This window comes from Symsagittifera roscoffensis, chromosome 10, assembly GCF_963678635.1.
Source record: "Symsagittifera roscoffensis chromosome 10, txSymRosc1.1, whole genome shotgun sequence".
Taxonomy (NCBI): Eukaryota; Metazoa; Xenacoelomorpha; order Acoela; family Convolutidae; genus Symsagittifera; species Symsagittifera roscoffensis.
Genome location: NC_087071.1, coordinates 32,594,704 through 32,609,654, shown reverse-complemented (window position 1 = coordinate 32,609,654; position 14,951 = coordinate 32,594,704). Strand labels below are relative to the sequence as shown.

At 35.3% G+C, this 14,951-nt stretch overlaps 3 protein-coding genes across 3 annotated transcripts in view; 1 reads left to right on the top strand and 2 right to left on the bottom strand.

Annotated features, from left to right (window-relative positions):
- Nucleotides 1–14,951, top strand: part of LOC134855149 (histone acetyltransferase KAT6B-like) — a 228,685-nt gene that overhangs the window by 20,136 nt on the left and 193,598 nt on the right. The gene's annotated exons all lie outside the window — the stretch shown is intronic.
- Nucleotides 1–14,951, bottom strand: part of LOC134855155 (peptidyl-prolyl cis-trans isomerase A-like) — a 442,729-nt gene that overhangs the window by 379,831 nt on the left and 47,947 nt on the right. The gene's annotated exons all lie outside the window — the stretch shown is intronic.
- Nucleotides 96–9,639, bottom strand: LOC134855350 (uncharacterized). Its single transcript, XM_063871848.1, has 5 exons — nucleotides 9,360–9,639; nucleotides 3,602–4,011; nucleotides 2,640–2,886; nucleotides 1,065–1,289; nucleotides 96–724 (listed from the first exon to the last, which is right to left on the bottom strand). Exons 1-5 carry the CDS (start codon nucleotides 9,547–9,549, stop codon nucleotides 117–119), a joined length of 1,680 nt encoding a protein of 559 aa, XP_063727918.1. The 5' UTR covers nucleotides 9,550–9,639; the 3' UTR covers nucleotides 96–116.

Sequence of the window (14,951 nt, the reverse complement as noted above, 5' to 3'; positions counted from 1 at the left end):
TATCCGGCCGAAAATAAGATAGCGTGACGAGCAGACGGTGTACCCTATCCGAAATTACTCTATGAGTTAACCAACTCGGTCCTAACTCATAAGATAAAATATGATTCATGTTTGTGTTAGTCGACCTTGTTCGATTTTTGCTTCTTTGTTAAATGTGTTTTCTGCTTTTTCTCACTTCGGCTGCAACACTTGCAACATCCATTTCTGCAACACAATACTCGGCAACAACAGACGAGAACTAATATAAGCATAAAAATCGCAAAGGTAAACACCAAAACCGAAATAGCAAATTGAGTGTACAACGATCCAATTACATCTTCAGCAGCGATTGATTTGTTGACCTTAATTTGACCTTCAATAACCTTCTCGACAATCTCCACGCCCGCTTTGTACCCGCCCAGTTTGACCTGGTCCTCTTGAACTTTCTGTAACCTTCCAAGCATCTCTGAGTAATTAGGTTCAGCAAGCATTTCTTCAATTCGAAGTTCCATTTGTTGGTAGTCAAATTTCTTGAGCAGTTTGGCGACCCGAAGGTTGATAAGAATGTTTGAGGTTAGAGGCTGATCTGCGAAACCAGGAAACGTGATCATCGGTTTAACGGCGTGAATACTATCAAGAACCGAATTTGCGCCGCAATGAGTGACAAATAGTTTGACTTTCGGATGTTGTAGGATGCTTCCTTGGGGTAGGTACTGTCCCAAAAACAGATGTTTTGTGACATAAGCTGAAATATACATTCCAATAATGACCCACAAGTTTTTTTGATTAAAGTTAAAAAAAGCTATTATGGAAGTATAGAGCTGGCGCCGCGTCAAGTGAAAGACTTTAAGATAGAGATTCAAAAAGTTTTAATCAGTTAGTCAAATACAAGCAAGAAGTCAGTTTAGATTTGACATCATTTTTTGGAATACATGGTTTTTTGGTATGTTTTTTGTAGAAAACCAGTTATCTGAATCTAGGTATTGAGTTTTTTGAGGCAACGATATGTTTACCTGTGAGATTAGAATAGACAAACCAGCTCGTATATTAATTTTGCGCTATAACATCACTAATTTTAAACTAACGTGTCTGTCGTATTTCCAAGAACTCCAATTGTTGTGGTTTGACTGCCCAAATAAAATAGAAATTTTCCTGAGATTCCAGCTGACTGAATAGGCTTCGTGTCTCTTCTTTCCCGATGACAGTGACTGTGCCCAAACTGACAAAGATGACGGGACGGTCTGCTGTCTTCAGCCAATTAGAGAGCTCCGGGGTCAATGGAGGGTACATGACGTCATCAGGAACGTATCCTAGATTTTTAAAAATGGCATTGAAGTGACTCACTCAGTTAAACATCATCTCAATATCTGTTTGCAAGGGCAACATTGGACCCCTCTTTGATACAATTTTTCTTTACAAAATGTTTTTTTTTTCGAAAGGTTAGTCTGCGGCGTAAGCAAGTTTCATTCACATAGGTAGGGGAGGATTTAGAGGGGGGAGGGGGTCCCCTGTGGCACTTACTATCTTACAACATTCTTTTTCGTCTTATCCAACCTTAAATATTTTTTAAGGCGTCTTTGGCGCCTATATATATTGAATTAGAAGGGGAACGCGCGCCAAAAAAGCGTAAATTTTTGGTCCAAAGCTGTCACATCAGTTAGGTCGCGGATTCTGCAACGAGCGAATATGGGAAGTTGTTCTGGATTCCGCAAAAGCAAGCGGATTCCGTAAAATTGTAATGTGTAATGCAATGACTCAAATGGATTCCGGAAACTGTGAGCGGATTCTGCAAATAAAAGCGCATACTACAGAACTGTAATGCAAAATGTAATGAAAACATGTTCATTCCGTAAGTTTGACTGTTTTTGGATCAAATCTGAGCCTTATAGTGTTTTAACTAATTGTTCGTATAAAGAGAGCTCTTCCACAAAAAAAAACAGCAAAATGATCAATGAAAAATTTACTGTTTGCGGATTCCGCGACAAATCTGCTTTCAATCTAATGCCGAATCCATTTACAGTTCACAAAATACAGTCTGGCTCTGTTATGATGTTCACGAATCAAAATATTTGTGTCCATTGGCAATAATGAGTCTTAAAAAACTGAAAACATGGGATTATTTGAGATGTGAATCGTTTGAGATATATTTTTTGTTATTGTAAGCATGAGTAATGAAATGCAAGAACAAATCATATTACAATACTTCAGCATCCTTGCAAGTTATAATCCTTTGACATCATTATGTAAAAACAAAGACGCCGGGTAACTGCGTATCATTGTGCAAATAACTTATAAAAAAAACGAAAAATGACGAAAGAAAAATTCAGACTTTTTTTGGTTTTTTCAAACAATTACTTTTTGGCGAGGGGATGAAGCGCATAAGCTCCCAAACGAATAATGTAAATCTTGCTGCACATATTTACATAACATACTTCAGAACAGCAGCTTTTCTTGACTTCCGGAAATTGTTGGAAACTTTCTAACTTCCTTTGAAACACGATTGAGCAGGTTGAAGCACCTTGTGCGCTTGATCAAGTTGGTGCTCTTCTATTGGTAAGTTGTCTACCTTTTTAGACAATGGTTTGGTTGTTTAGTTGAAATAAATTAGTTAAAGCCCCCCACCCCTTGGTTTTCATTGATTGGAACAATTGCTGACTCACCAATCGATATTACATTCTCATAGTGTTCTCCAAATTTTCTCGTGAAAGGTGCAGCTCCATTACTCAGTAGAAGCGAGTATCTATGAACATAGCTAAGATGGAATCTTCCATAGTCATATGGAACAGACTCCCATCCGTTTTGGGCATGAATTTGTTCAAGCGTTTGATGTATGGGAATTGAAATTAAAAATTCCATAAGTGTGGCCAGTAGTGATGGAACTATGACCCCTTTCCACGAAGTGGCTTCCTGAAATTCAAAAAGTTCAAGTTCATGCTTATCGATATACGGAAACCCATAGGCAAACATTTATGTTGCTATTTTTTGGTCAAACCACCCTATCTGTTTTTTTTTTGTAAAAACATATTTTAAAACGAATTGGACTGCTTTTGCTGCGCTCCTTTATTAATAAAAGGCCGCCTGAAAATTTGTGGGTGCTGTTTTGCAATACTATGAGTACATGTTTCATTAAACCAAAATGTCAGCGGCCCAAACGCCCTTTTCGACATAACTTCACAAATAACGAATCCAGAACAAAACTTCGCAAATAACGGATCTTGCTAACTATCCATCGCCTGTCGTATCTTGTCACAAATTTCCCTCCTATTAGGAAAAAAAGGACAGTATAAAAATTCTGTACCTCGTGGTAGGAAATAGTCAACAAGATCCCAAATGCAGTTTTTGAAATAATACTGACTTAATGAAGAAAGGCAACACATTAAAATGTTGAGTTTGTTTTTGCCGTCGAGTTTAAGTCGAGATTAAGTCAATTAGTTAATTGGGATCTTGTTAACAATTCCAACCACAAGATACAGAGTTTTTATATTGTTCTTTTTTTTCTTAATAGGAGGGAAACTCGTTACCAGGTACGACAGGGGGATGGATAGTTAGCAAGATCCGTTATTTGTGAAGTCTTGTTCTAGATCCGTTATTTGTGAAGTTTCTTTCTGGTTTGTAAACTAACCCCTGGTTCTTCGATTGGCAGTTGGTTTCTGTCCCAAACTGATGGGCGTGTCCTGGCAGTTTCCAGAAGCGGAGCCGTGAAAACATTCACAATCGGAATTCCATGTTTTCTTGCCGCCAATATAGTACCGCCGACCAGAGTGTCGCCAATTACAAGGTCATACTTGTGAGGGGAGTTGTCTATAAATCGATCTATTTCTTCGTATGCGTTAATGATCCCACTTTCATGGAGGTAGTTTCGAAGACTGATTAGAGCTTCTAGAGGGTTCAAAGGAACCACAATGTCCGGCATTACTGTAGACTCATGCACTTCGACAGCACCTGGCATGTATTTGGACACCTGTTCTGGGCAAGAGTCAGTTGTGAAGACGGACACTTTGTGACCTTTTTCCACAAGTGCTCGGAACTGGCCTGGAATATTAGTCAGCAATAAAATTTTTGGGGCTCTTTTCAACAATCACAGCCCCTTTAAAAACATCGAAAAAAGTATTTATTCAACTTTTTTCCTATTTTATTTTCATTTCACTTTTTTTCAAAAATGCACTTGAGATCATGAATTGATAAAAAAAATATTGTTATTTGCATGTTGACTAGCACACGTTGAATTACCTGAATTTAATTTTATTCTTTGGCTCAGAAAGTTCTACTCCCATTTTTATTAGCTCTCTTTTCAAAAGTTTTCCAGTTTCGAGGTTGAACTCACAGCGAAGTTTAGCGCTGACTCAGTTTTAAAAAATCTCACGTTTGTTTTAGGGGGTAACTGTAGTGCCTTCTAAATTTGTCTCATCGCAATAATCACTGGAGCAAGTTTTTTATTCTTGTCACTCGAAGATTGGACGAAGAAAAGAGAAGATCGAAACTTGTAGGAAAACGGTATCGGCAATGAAGGATACGATTTATATCCGAATTCTCGAATGAAACGCGTAACAAATCAGTCATCATCAGACACGACATTATAAGGAACACGTTATAAACAACGACTAAAGCATATCACAATCCGAGAACACCAATTACAGGACTAAGAGTTGCTTGAACAAAATAATGAACTACATCAAGAAACATACCTTGAAGCGCGAACTCTCACGATAATTCAAAGTAGGAACAGAAACTTGAACGAATTTTTAAAGAAAATAAAACAATCTCCAAAAAACAAGAGCAGCCCAAGGAAAAAAAAAACAAGTTGTCAACTGTGAAGAAAGCATTTCAATTTGCGACGGGACTTGGTTATTTCTCCAGACTTTGATCAAGTTGAATTTTTGACTACTTCTAGATGTCAATCTATCCTTCTGCTCCTTTAACTTCAATCTGCGGGATATAAACAATATGACAAAAAAGTTAAGACAAAAAAGAAAGCGGTTAATCCAAAAAAAAATCGATAAAGCGTTCTTCTGCGTAGCTTGTAATGTTCAGATGCATCTCAAGACTTCTTACACAGGAGGCTTTAACTGGGTTCTGTGATTAAATTTTTATTACGATCTTGGGCCATGCAGCACAGGTGTTTGCAACAACGAAAAAGACCACTTCATAAAAATTAGGGAGCTGATGAACATAAGTGAAAAATCAGTGCAGGAAGTCTGGAAATAAGCGCACCTATGGATATAATTAAAAAGAAGCTTACGGCTCTAGTTGATGAAAAAATGGAGAAAACTACACAAAATACTTTTGAGATTTTCAAATAAATGACGTCAAAATACTTAGTTTGAAGCCTGCCAAGAAAAAGCCGGCTCTTCGGAGAACGCTGAAAGAAAACGAACACAAAAACAGACCACAAAATCAGAAAAAGTTTTCGCGCACAAGGAACTAAAGAATATTCCGATATATCAATTATCAAAAGGAGAAAAGTTGTCTTCACAACTGAAAGAGCAGAAGAGGTTCTAAGTTTGCTAGCTGTAAGACCGCAAACAGAGGATAAAAAAGGTTTACTAAATTGAGAAAAAAAGCGCATCAACGCTTTCGACGAAACGTGCGTTTTCAAAACGATACGTAAGGCGAGATGAGCTTGAGAAAGACGGTATCTATTTGTTACCTGGCACAGTAAAAAATACGCTTTAAAAATAGATGCCTGAAGAGAAAAAAAATTTTCAAACAAAGGAATTGCAAAAAAAAAATAAAAACTCAAAATTTGGAGCGATTCAATTGCGGGAAAAGAGTAGCAGAAGAAGCTGAACAAGAAGAATTTATCTCACTGTTTTTGTTATCTTGAAAATAAGTGTAAGAACTCAAGTAAAATCAGAACGGAGACTGAAAATTGCAAAGGCCTTTAGCGACAACGACTTATGACATCATCTGTTAATGGGATATTTAAATGAACAAAAACATTCAAACTTCAGAGCTGCTTCATAATGAAATTAATAAGAAACTCAGGTCTGGAAGACCAGTATCGAAATATCTAAATCTGCACAAAGAGGTATTAACAGTAGTAAAACAAACATAACCATACGAAGTGTTTTCTATCAAGCTGCCCGCATGTTGCAGTACTTATGACTTCAACATTAAAGTTAATTGTTGCTTTCACAAGCCTTCTAGCAACATCAAATACCCTTACTGTCAAAAAAATTTCATGAAAAAAGTTGACAGAACTTTCAAAAACAAGTGCGATTCTATTTGGGGATGCTACATTTCCAAACGCAACTTGGAATGATTAAAGTAGCCAGACAACGAAGAAAATCAAACTTTTGAATAATTTGAAAAGCATCATTTTGAACAAGCAGTAAATTTTCCAACATGTGAAGATAACAGTCCTGGATCTGAATTTTTTCAAGAACTGTTTCATGTACGCAATTTTCAACGAAAAATTTACTCGTATTTACAACTGCTTCGACCGCAAGGCTATTGCCATGCTGCTTGAGTGTCCTCATCAGATTACAAAAGCTAAAGTTGATAGTTTAAGAAGTTTTGCTGTTGTAAAACTTGTTAAAAAAGCTATTTTCAGTTTTTTTTTATTGTTAGTAAAACTGTTACAGCAAGAAAATCAAACGAATGACAAATAGGGAATTTTTCGATCCGGTGTGTCACAATAACAAAAGTTAACTGCACGAAGAGATTTACGATTACTCAGACGACTTGGTGAAAAAACATGTACCCAGAAGGCCCGAACTTCTCATTTTCTTTCGCCACTGGTAGCCGCCAATACCTCGAACCTCATGAACAAAAAAACGCAATCTGTAGTCTAGAGAAAGAAACAAAAACTACAGCAAAACCCCTTTCTGAAGCTAAAAATTTTATGAACACCATCATGATGCAGCGAAAACGATCCACCAGTTGGAGAAAAATTACAGTGGTCAATGAATACTTCAAATCTGATTTCTCTCTTTAAAGTAAGTTCAAACTCAATGACAAAAATCGGAGATTTCTACATTGACACACTTGATGCAACTATGCCGCGGAGTTTTGATTGTCTGCAGCCCATTTCCTCCAGCACATAATTCGTGCGAAGACCTCGCTTTTGCATGGCATATTCATAAACATTAGGAGATAGAGAAAATGCGCGATAAAAGAAGCTAGCAAAGATACCACTTATTTAGAAGAAGAGCAAACGTTTAGTCGAAAACTAGTGTCATATCCTATCCCACTAATGTATTTTGTAAGCAAACCTCCAAAAAAACGTATGAGCCCAGAACTCTACAGCTCCTTCATAATATTCCATACGAAATGGCATCATGTTTTGTGGAGAACAGTTCAGTGATCACCAATTTGTAGAGAGGCCTGAAGAAAGTCTAAGATACGGTTTATAAAAACTCCGATAACCATGTGAATGCTATAATTTTAGACTTTTTTAAGCTTTCGTCTTTTTTCCAACTTACAAACTCCTCACGGAAATTAGTTTCATTCGAGTCAGAGGCTGTTTTTTGAATTAATTTTTTAGTGTCTCAAGAACATAAAACCATTTATACGAGCAGAGCGCACTTCGTCGGATACTTCGGGTTTTACAAGTGGAGTACCACAGGGATTGCTGCCTGAGCCAATAATATTACATATCTTCATGAATGATCCCCGTGACGCATTGAAAAATTACAGATCCTTTTTTTTGAAGACGACTTGAAGCTGTTAGTATCTTACAAAAGAACAAATGCGCAAAAATAGATTTCAAAATGAAATGGGACGACTTCATTCTGCTTGAAGAGGCTTTAGAAAATTCAAAATCAATGAAAGAATTAATGAATTAAAGGAAATTTTGTCTTGAAGGATTTTCCTGGTCGGGTCATTTTGAGATAAGACTAGGAAAAGCTAACAAAGTTTTTTGTTGTATCCGACTAAAAGTTGATTACAGCATGACAAAGCAAATAAAACTTGGAATTAGCAACCCACTAATTTTAAAACTATTATCCTATGGTTTTTGCTCTCAAAGACCTCGCAAACAGATTTGACAGAACTAGAACGATTTGAAAAGACAATTTCAAAAATGTTCACAAAAATTAAACCTGAATATCTTGAATAATTGAAGTGGCTTAATATCTTGCCTTCTGCTGTTTCTTCACCTAAATTAATTACAGTGCTGATTTAAATCATTAACCGGACAAAACGAGCTAAATTTGAAATTTAAAACGCCTTTTGCTCTAATTGGGTTGAGTTAAATTGAAAATTTATCCAAAAAAAACTTGCCTAAAATTTTAGCAGAATTAATATGGTGTAATTTGTTCTGCGAACTTCAGGCCAAAAATTTTACCCCAAAAATGAGTCATTTTGGCGTTTCATAGTTATTCAAGAATTACGCCAAAAACACCCTGTCGATCACAGACATATTTATATCAAAGTGAGCCCCTTACGTAGTCCAACAAACTTTAAGAAGGGTTTATTCTGTAAAAAAAAATATGCAAACCGTTTAAAAATTATTTTAAAATAAAAGTTTGTTGTTATATATAGTATTTTATTCGCAAAACAAGTTACACGGTATTAATTCTACTAAAACGTTAAGCAAATTTCGTCTTCATAAGTTTTCACTTAAACTATCAACCCAATTTGAGAAAAAGGCGTTTTAAATTTCAATTTTAACGCCTTTGGTCAGTTTAATTTAAATCAGCACTACTACTAATGTCCGAGCACATACATGGCAAATAGAGCGACGCCATTGATCTACACTCAAGATAAGAATATCCAAGAGAAAATCAAGTGGTCTTCAATCTCACGAAAAATCGAAAAGAAAAAGCGAGAGGAGAGTAATTTTTATGTTTCGTCGACTGGTAAACCGAATAAATCACAAAATTGATTACTCGAAAAAGCCAGGTCTATAAAATTGGCATCAATAAACCAGACTTTGACCAGTACCACCTTGACGCACCGTATCCATTTTGAGTCGCAAGTGTCGTAATACACCAGTTGCGTCTCGCGGTCGCATCAAAAAAATCGCTTTGAACTTGGCCCGGGTAGATGCAAACAACCAACAGATAGAGGTGAATTCGAGTGTTTTTTTTTGCTAAAATGGTTGTTTTTTTTTAGCTAAAATAGCAAATTCAAGTCATTCAACTAAACTTTGGATTAATTTCATTTCTACATGTTTTCTAAGCAATGTAAATTGGCCTTTGAGGTAATTATTAAAATTTTAGCTTTTTTGCGTTTGATTACTTTTGCATCTGCGAGGGGGGGGGGGGGATGCGGGGCTGGAGTTAATGACATCTTGAAAAGTTTTAATTCCAACAAACCACCTCAAAACCGCATTTGGTCACGTGGACCTCTTTTTGATAGACGACATTGGTCAAAAAGTGCAACTGTTGACTCAATTTCATGAACACTTTTCAACGAGATAAAATTGGTTTCATAACCTGCTGATGGATTGAAATGTCCTCGCAAACACATTGTAACCATAAGGATGTGATAGGACTTCCGGGAACTCCCATCATGCAAGGAGTCCTTCTTCACAGTCGGCATGGAACCATCATCATTTGCCGCTTCAGAACCCGAACAAAAAGTGAAACCAACAACAGCTGCTAGAAAAAGCAGCTTGAACGCCATTTTAGAAGTTTAAACTTGCATTTCCGTTTTTTTTACCTTGCTAAGTCGATCACTATCAGAGTAAATAAACCGTGATTTGACAAGATTGTATATTTGCTGGCTAAGCAATCAATCATTGAAACGTTTCAATTGTTTTGATTAGAAATGGCAGAGCTTCAAGCGAAAATCAGACAAAATTTGGACTCTTTGGACTTAGTGACTGCTCAGCAAACAAAAGTGATATGATAAAGTGACCCGTTGAATATGACATGTTTCATTTTTCAAATGATATAGCTGGTAAATTTTCATTTTGATGCAAAGAGACAAAACTATTAGCTTCGCGAGGAGATGAGAAATTTTCGAACACGATTTTTGCGTCCGATTTTTTTTCGAGCTCTCCCGAAATTTTTACCAGTCACTACTTTTTTGGCCATTTTTTTTTGCTCTGCAGGCTGTTTCTTTGGGGCAAATGAACCGAATTGCCATTCTTGGGACTTAAACGTCCAATATCCACGATGGATAGGAAAAACTTGGGATTGGTCGACCAAAAAAAATAGCTTAAGATAGTACAAGATGATGATCCGTTGGGTGATGAATGATCCAACTTCCCGAGGTAGGAGGATTGTAAGTCTAGCGCTTTCGATTGTGGCTCAAATGTTTTGTAATCTCAAGGCCATGAGTTGAAGATTAGTCAATTGAAGGTCCGGAAGTATTTTTTTGAAGAAGCAAAAATTGATTTTTTTATTTTCTTGTGCGTGTGCTAAATAGTATAGAACAGTATTTCAAATTGGTAACCCAATTGATATATTGCATCAAAAAAGACACAGCAAAAAAGCATATTTGGGCTGTTGCTATGTGCTGATATTTAGCCTGTCCGCACCCAGTTTCAAGAGTTAATAATTGGTTATATTATGTTTTTATAGAACCAGAATAAAATCAATTAAAACCAATACAAAATCATTTTTCAACCTCTCTCTTTCAAAAGGAAATTAAATCAACAATTATAAAAATTTTTAATTGATTATAACTGATTATTAATCCATCTATTTATTGAAACTATTAAAATAGGTTAAAATTGGTTAATCATCCCAACATCTAAATTATTTGTAATACAAAAAGTTCATATTAATTAGTTATAATGAATTGAAATGTTTTGCCCTTTTTTGACCTTGCATCTGAAAGCCTCATTTTTAAAATTTTTTTATAGACGTTGGCTTATGTGATAATTGGGAAAACTGTTTTAGCAGTTTTCGAATCTTTTCAAATTTTTAACGTTTCTTTTCTTTTTGAGTGGATTTGCTTTTTGTTTGATAAAGAAAAATTTAATCTTTTTTAACTTAACAAAGCTCAGCACAACTTTAAAATTCTATTTCAGCTACCGCGGGAACTTTTCAACTAATATGAACCAAAGTGTGACTAGATATCTCCTTTTTAGAGATTTTTTATTTTCAGAAAGTCAATAAACCATAAGATATATAAATAATTAAATTACACTTTTGGTGTACCATTACTCTGGCAAAACTTTTAAAAATAAGATGTTATATTTTATCACAATATCAAAATTTGAATTTTTATAAAAGAAATACAACCAAATAACGAATTTTTCCATATGCAGAAACAAGATACGATAACTTTTTACTCATTTCCTTTATTTAGAAATTTCGGATCCCGTTTTTTGTGGGGACTTTCATGTTGATATTTGAAAAAGCAATTATGAAATCGAAAAACTCGGGCAACGAAACTGAAAAAAATGCATTCAAAAATGGATTGCTGAATATTCTGATTGATATGTTCTTACAAAATTTGTGTTCAAGCAACATCTGCAATTTTTTGGAAAAACATACCTTCAATTCAAAAAACAAGAATACAAAAATTTGAAATTCTGCCATGAATACAAAATCATTTTCAAACTTCTCATTAAAAAGGTAATAAAAACTGTTTCAAACTTAATTTTTGATTCAAATATTTTGGAAGGTGAAATTTTTGAAGTGTGTTTGAACATGGCACCAAACACAGTTTTTTCAGCATGCTATTTCCTCCACGAAAAAACAGTAGAGCAAAAATGGTGATGAAACTGGTGATGAGGTTTTTTTGAACTATTTGATGCAATTATATCAATTGCATAGAAAACCTGCTGAACCAATCCTAAGAAAACACAATCAAACTAAAGCTTCGTTCACAAATGAATTGCCAGGATTGAAAACCCTGGCAATCCCTAAACTTATAAAATTATAAAATTCTTGCTGAGCTATTCAAATATATATTTTTTGATTTTCTATGGCTGCACTCAAAATTGCCCAAGTAAACGAATTTTTCCATAAATGCAGTTCAGAAACAAGATACGATAACTTTTTACTCATTTTCTTTTTACCAGCTTTCAAAAAGCTTTAGAAACGAGCAGTTTCAAAGAGTTTCAGTGAGCAAAACTTGGATACCAATATAAACTGTTTTCAGTAGTGGCATAGTTTTATTTTCAGATATGGTATCTGCTTGTTTACAAATCTATAGAAAACAATTGATACGATAGCTCTTTTAAAATTTGAAAGGATCTGCAGCAGATACGTACACATGGCTTACGAAGTCCAATAAACCAAACTTTGCGCTTACATTTGCGCAAAAAAGGCTGTGAAGAAAGTATTTCATTTATTCTAAGTTGCATTCTGCTTTAAGTTAACGCATCAGTTTTATAAAACAAATCATTCTAAAGCAGTAGAAGCCTTTCTTCCTTACGTTTAATGAGTTGAAGTAATTTAGTTCGAAAACCTTACAATTAACAAAAAACGAAAAACTGTTTTTTTTTCTAAATCTCAATCCGACACTCTAACTTCGAATTATCAAACGACAGATTTTCTCGTTGATAAAGCAAATCTTTCGCACCTTGTTTGTCTCAATATAATGTGGATTGGTTTCTGAGTAGAACTAATCTTATCATATGTTACACGGCAACATCAAAGCTCATTTCTAATTGAAATGGCAGTCACAATGCCAAAAAACACTCCATCAACTCTGTGCTCCAACAATTTGTTTCCGAGATAAGATTCATCAAAAGTAACTCTGTATTTTTTCGTATATTTTCGTCTTTGTTCTAATCGGTGCTCAGATTTTCACCGAAAAAAAAAACAGAAAATGAATACTTTTTGTAGAGCCACAAGGTTTCCTTTTTTCATGATAAGATAAACTTTATTCAATCAAACAGCAGGCCAGGATGCTTGATTTATTATTATTTTATCGTGAAATTGTTCAAGCTGAATACAAAACACTATGATTATGACTTATAATGTAGGGGAAATTTAGTTTATTAACTTAGATGAAGAATCTTCAGAACCACTTTTGTTTCTTTTTTCCAGAAAGTTTTTCTCAACAGTCTTCAAAAAAAATCTGTCTACCAATTGATTGCAAGCTAAGTAGAGTTTAACTGGTTCAAGAGCAATTGATTGATGTAAATTTAGCTTGCAATCAATTGGCCGACGCAATATTTTTTTATAAGAAGGTCGAGAAAGTTTTTTTTTGGAAAAACAATCAAATATGTGTTATTGTTTCGATGCAGGCAAATTACCAGGATTGGCGCTCTGGCCTCTACTTGTGCCAAAAAACAGTACGACACCATGAAAACACATTCAAGGTTACATTTGCCCTCATTCGAAACAGGAAAATTCCTGTTTAATCTCGGACAAATTTTGCCATTTTTTCTTTGGATCTAGTTTTTGAGTTTTCGTAATGTGATATGATTTTTAGTTCTCCGCGTTTGGAGGTGAGTCTGGCGTATAAGTTTCAACAATTAAAAATAGTTGAAGTGGTTATAAACAGGCTTGAGTTACTTAATACGTTATCTCCCCCCTCTCCCTCTCCCTCTTTGAGATGGGGGATTTGAGATTGCTTGAACCATCCTATGCTAGTCATATGATTGGGGATATGTTAATTATAAAGATTTCATTAAGTTTTTCTGTTATATGGAAGTATATATTAAAATAAAATCAAATACGTTATGAAATTTTTCATTTATGGAAGTTTTGGTCGTTTTGGTTCCACCTGAAGCATAGAGTTCAGTTTTTGAGTTTTCGTAAAATTTTAGGTACTAGTGCTACAAATCTTGCAAAAAAAATCATGTTTTTTCCATGAGCTTTTAATAAAATTACAATCAGATTTCGCAGGGGCGGATCTAGGATTTTCTCGAGGGGGGCGGATTTTCAAAAAATGTTGACGACCTTTTTTATGTCGACCAAATTGATTTTCCGAGCTCTCCTAAAGCAGTAAAAAGACGCTGTTTTGGCCAAATTTTTGGCCGTTTTTGGGCACTTTTTGGGCGCTCCCCCTCTAAGTTAGTATATCTTGGCGCCAAAGGCGCCCTTAGAAAAATTTTAGAGACGGTCGGCCAAAAATGGATTTCTTAAAAAGTACCTTTGGGTTGGCAGGGGTTGGAATCCCTGAGGGGGGGGGGGGGAAGGGGAGGCGTCCGCTCTCTCGCTCTCCCCCTAAATCCACCCCTGAGATCTCGTGTTTTTGTAGTAAAATCATTTTGATTTTTCATGTAAATGCGACGAAAGAAAAATCATATTTAATAATCAAATTATGCTGTTAATCTAAGCGAGCTATCGCGCATTTTCGATTGAACTCATATAACAATATAAACTTTCATCAACTCTAGAAGCCACTAAAGACCGACCGTATCATGTGTTTTAAAATGAAAATGCGTTTGCTGCCGTGGTCCTTTTTTCATGAGACTTGCTCAGGTGGAAGGACACACTTTTTTGTAAGAACGCGTGATCACTTTTAAATTCACGTGGAAATTAATTGTCTGGCGTGAAATTGTTCACGAAGTTTTTTGACCGAAGAAACATACCTTTTTGAAAATAATCGAATCTGTAGTTTAATCTATTGTATCAGTATCTGTTTGTATCTCTTTAATCTATATCTGTAAGATTATTGTTTTGTGACAATTTTGCAGGCGGCTTATAGTTTTGAATTTATCAACTTGTGGGTAAAACCACATTTTTTCTTGCAATCTTTGTATAATAGCTTTTAAGAACAATGCTTTGGTTGTTATTTATCAGCCTAAATGCGGTGATGTTTCCTTTAGTAAAGTCAGAGAAAATAACGGACATGGTCGAATCTTGGGTTACAATTTCATCAGTAAAAACTGAACCCAGTGATGAGAAAGGATCAACCGTACTCCGTTTGACAACTGACAATACCGAAATCGGAAACATCGATTTAATTTTGACCCAAAGAGAAAATGGTGATGAAACTGGTGATGAGGTTTTTTTGAACTATTTGATGCAATTATATCAATTGCATAGAAAACCTGCTGAACCAATCCTAAGAAAACACAATCAAACTAAAGCTTCGTTCACAAATGAATTGCCAGGATTGAAAACCCTGGCAATCCCTAAACTTATAAAATTATAAAATTCTTGCTGAGCTAT

Coding starts and splice junctions, on each gene's coding strand:
- LOC134855350 (XM_063871848.1), bottom strand. CDS start 9,549: ATGGCGTTCAAGCTGCTTTTTCTAGCAGCTGTTGTTGGTTTCACTTTT. Junction 2,887..3,601: donor TGCCAATCGAAGAACCAGGG/GTTAGTTTACAA, acceptor TTTGAATTTCAG/GAAGCCACTTCGTGGAAAGG. Junction 725..1,064: donor CTTGGAAATACGACAGACAC/GTTAGTTTAAAA, acceptor TGTATATTTCAG/CTTATGTCACAAAACATCTG.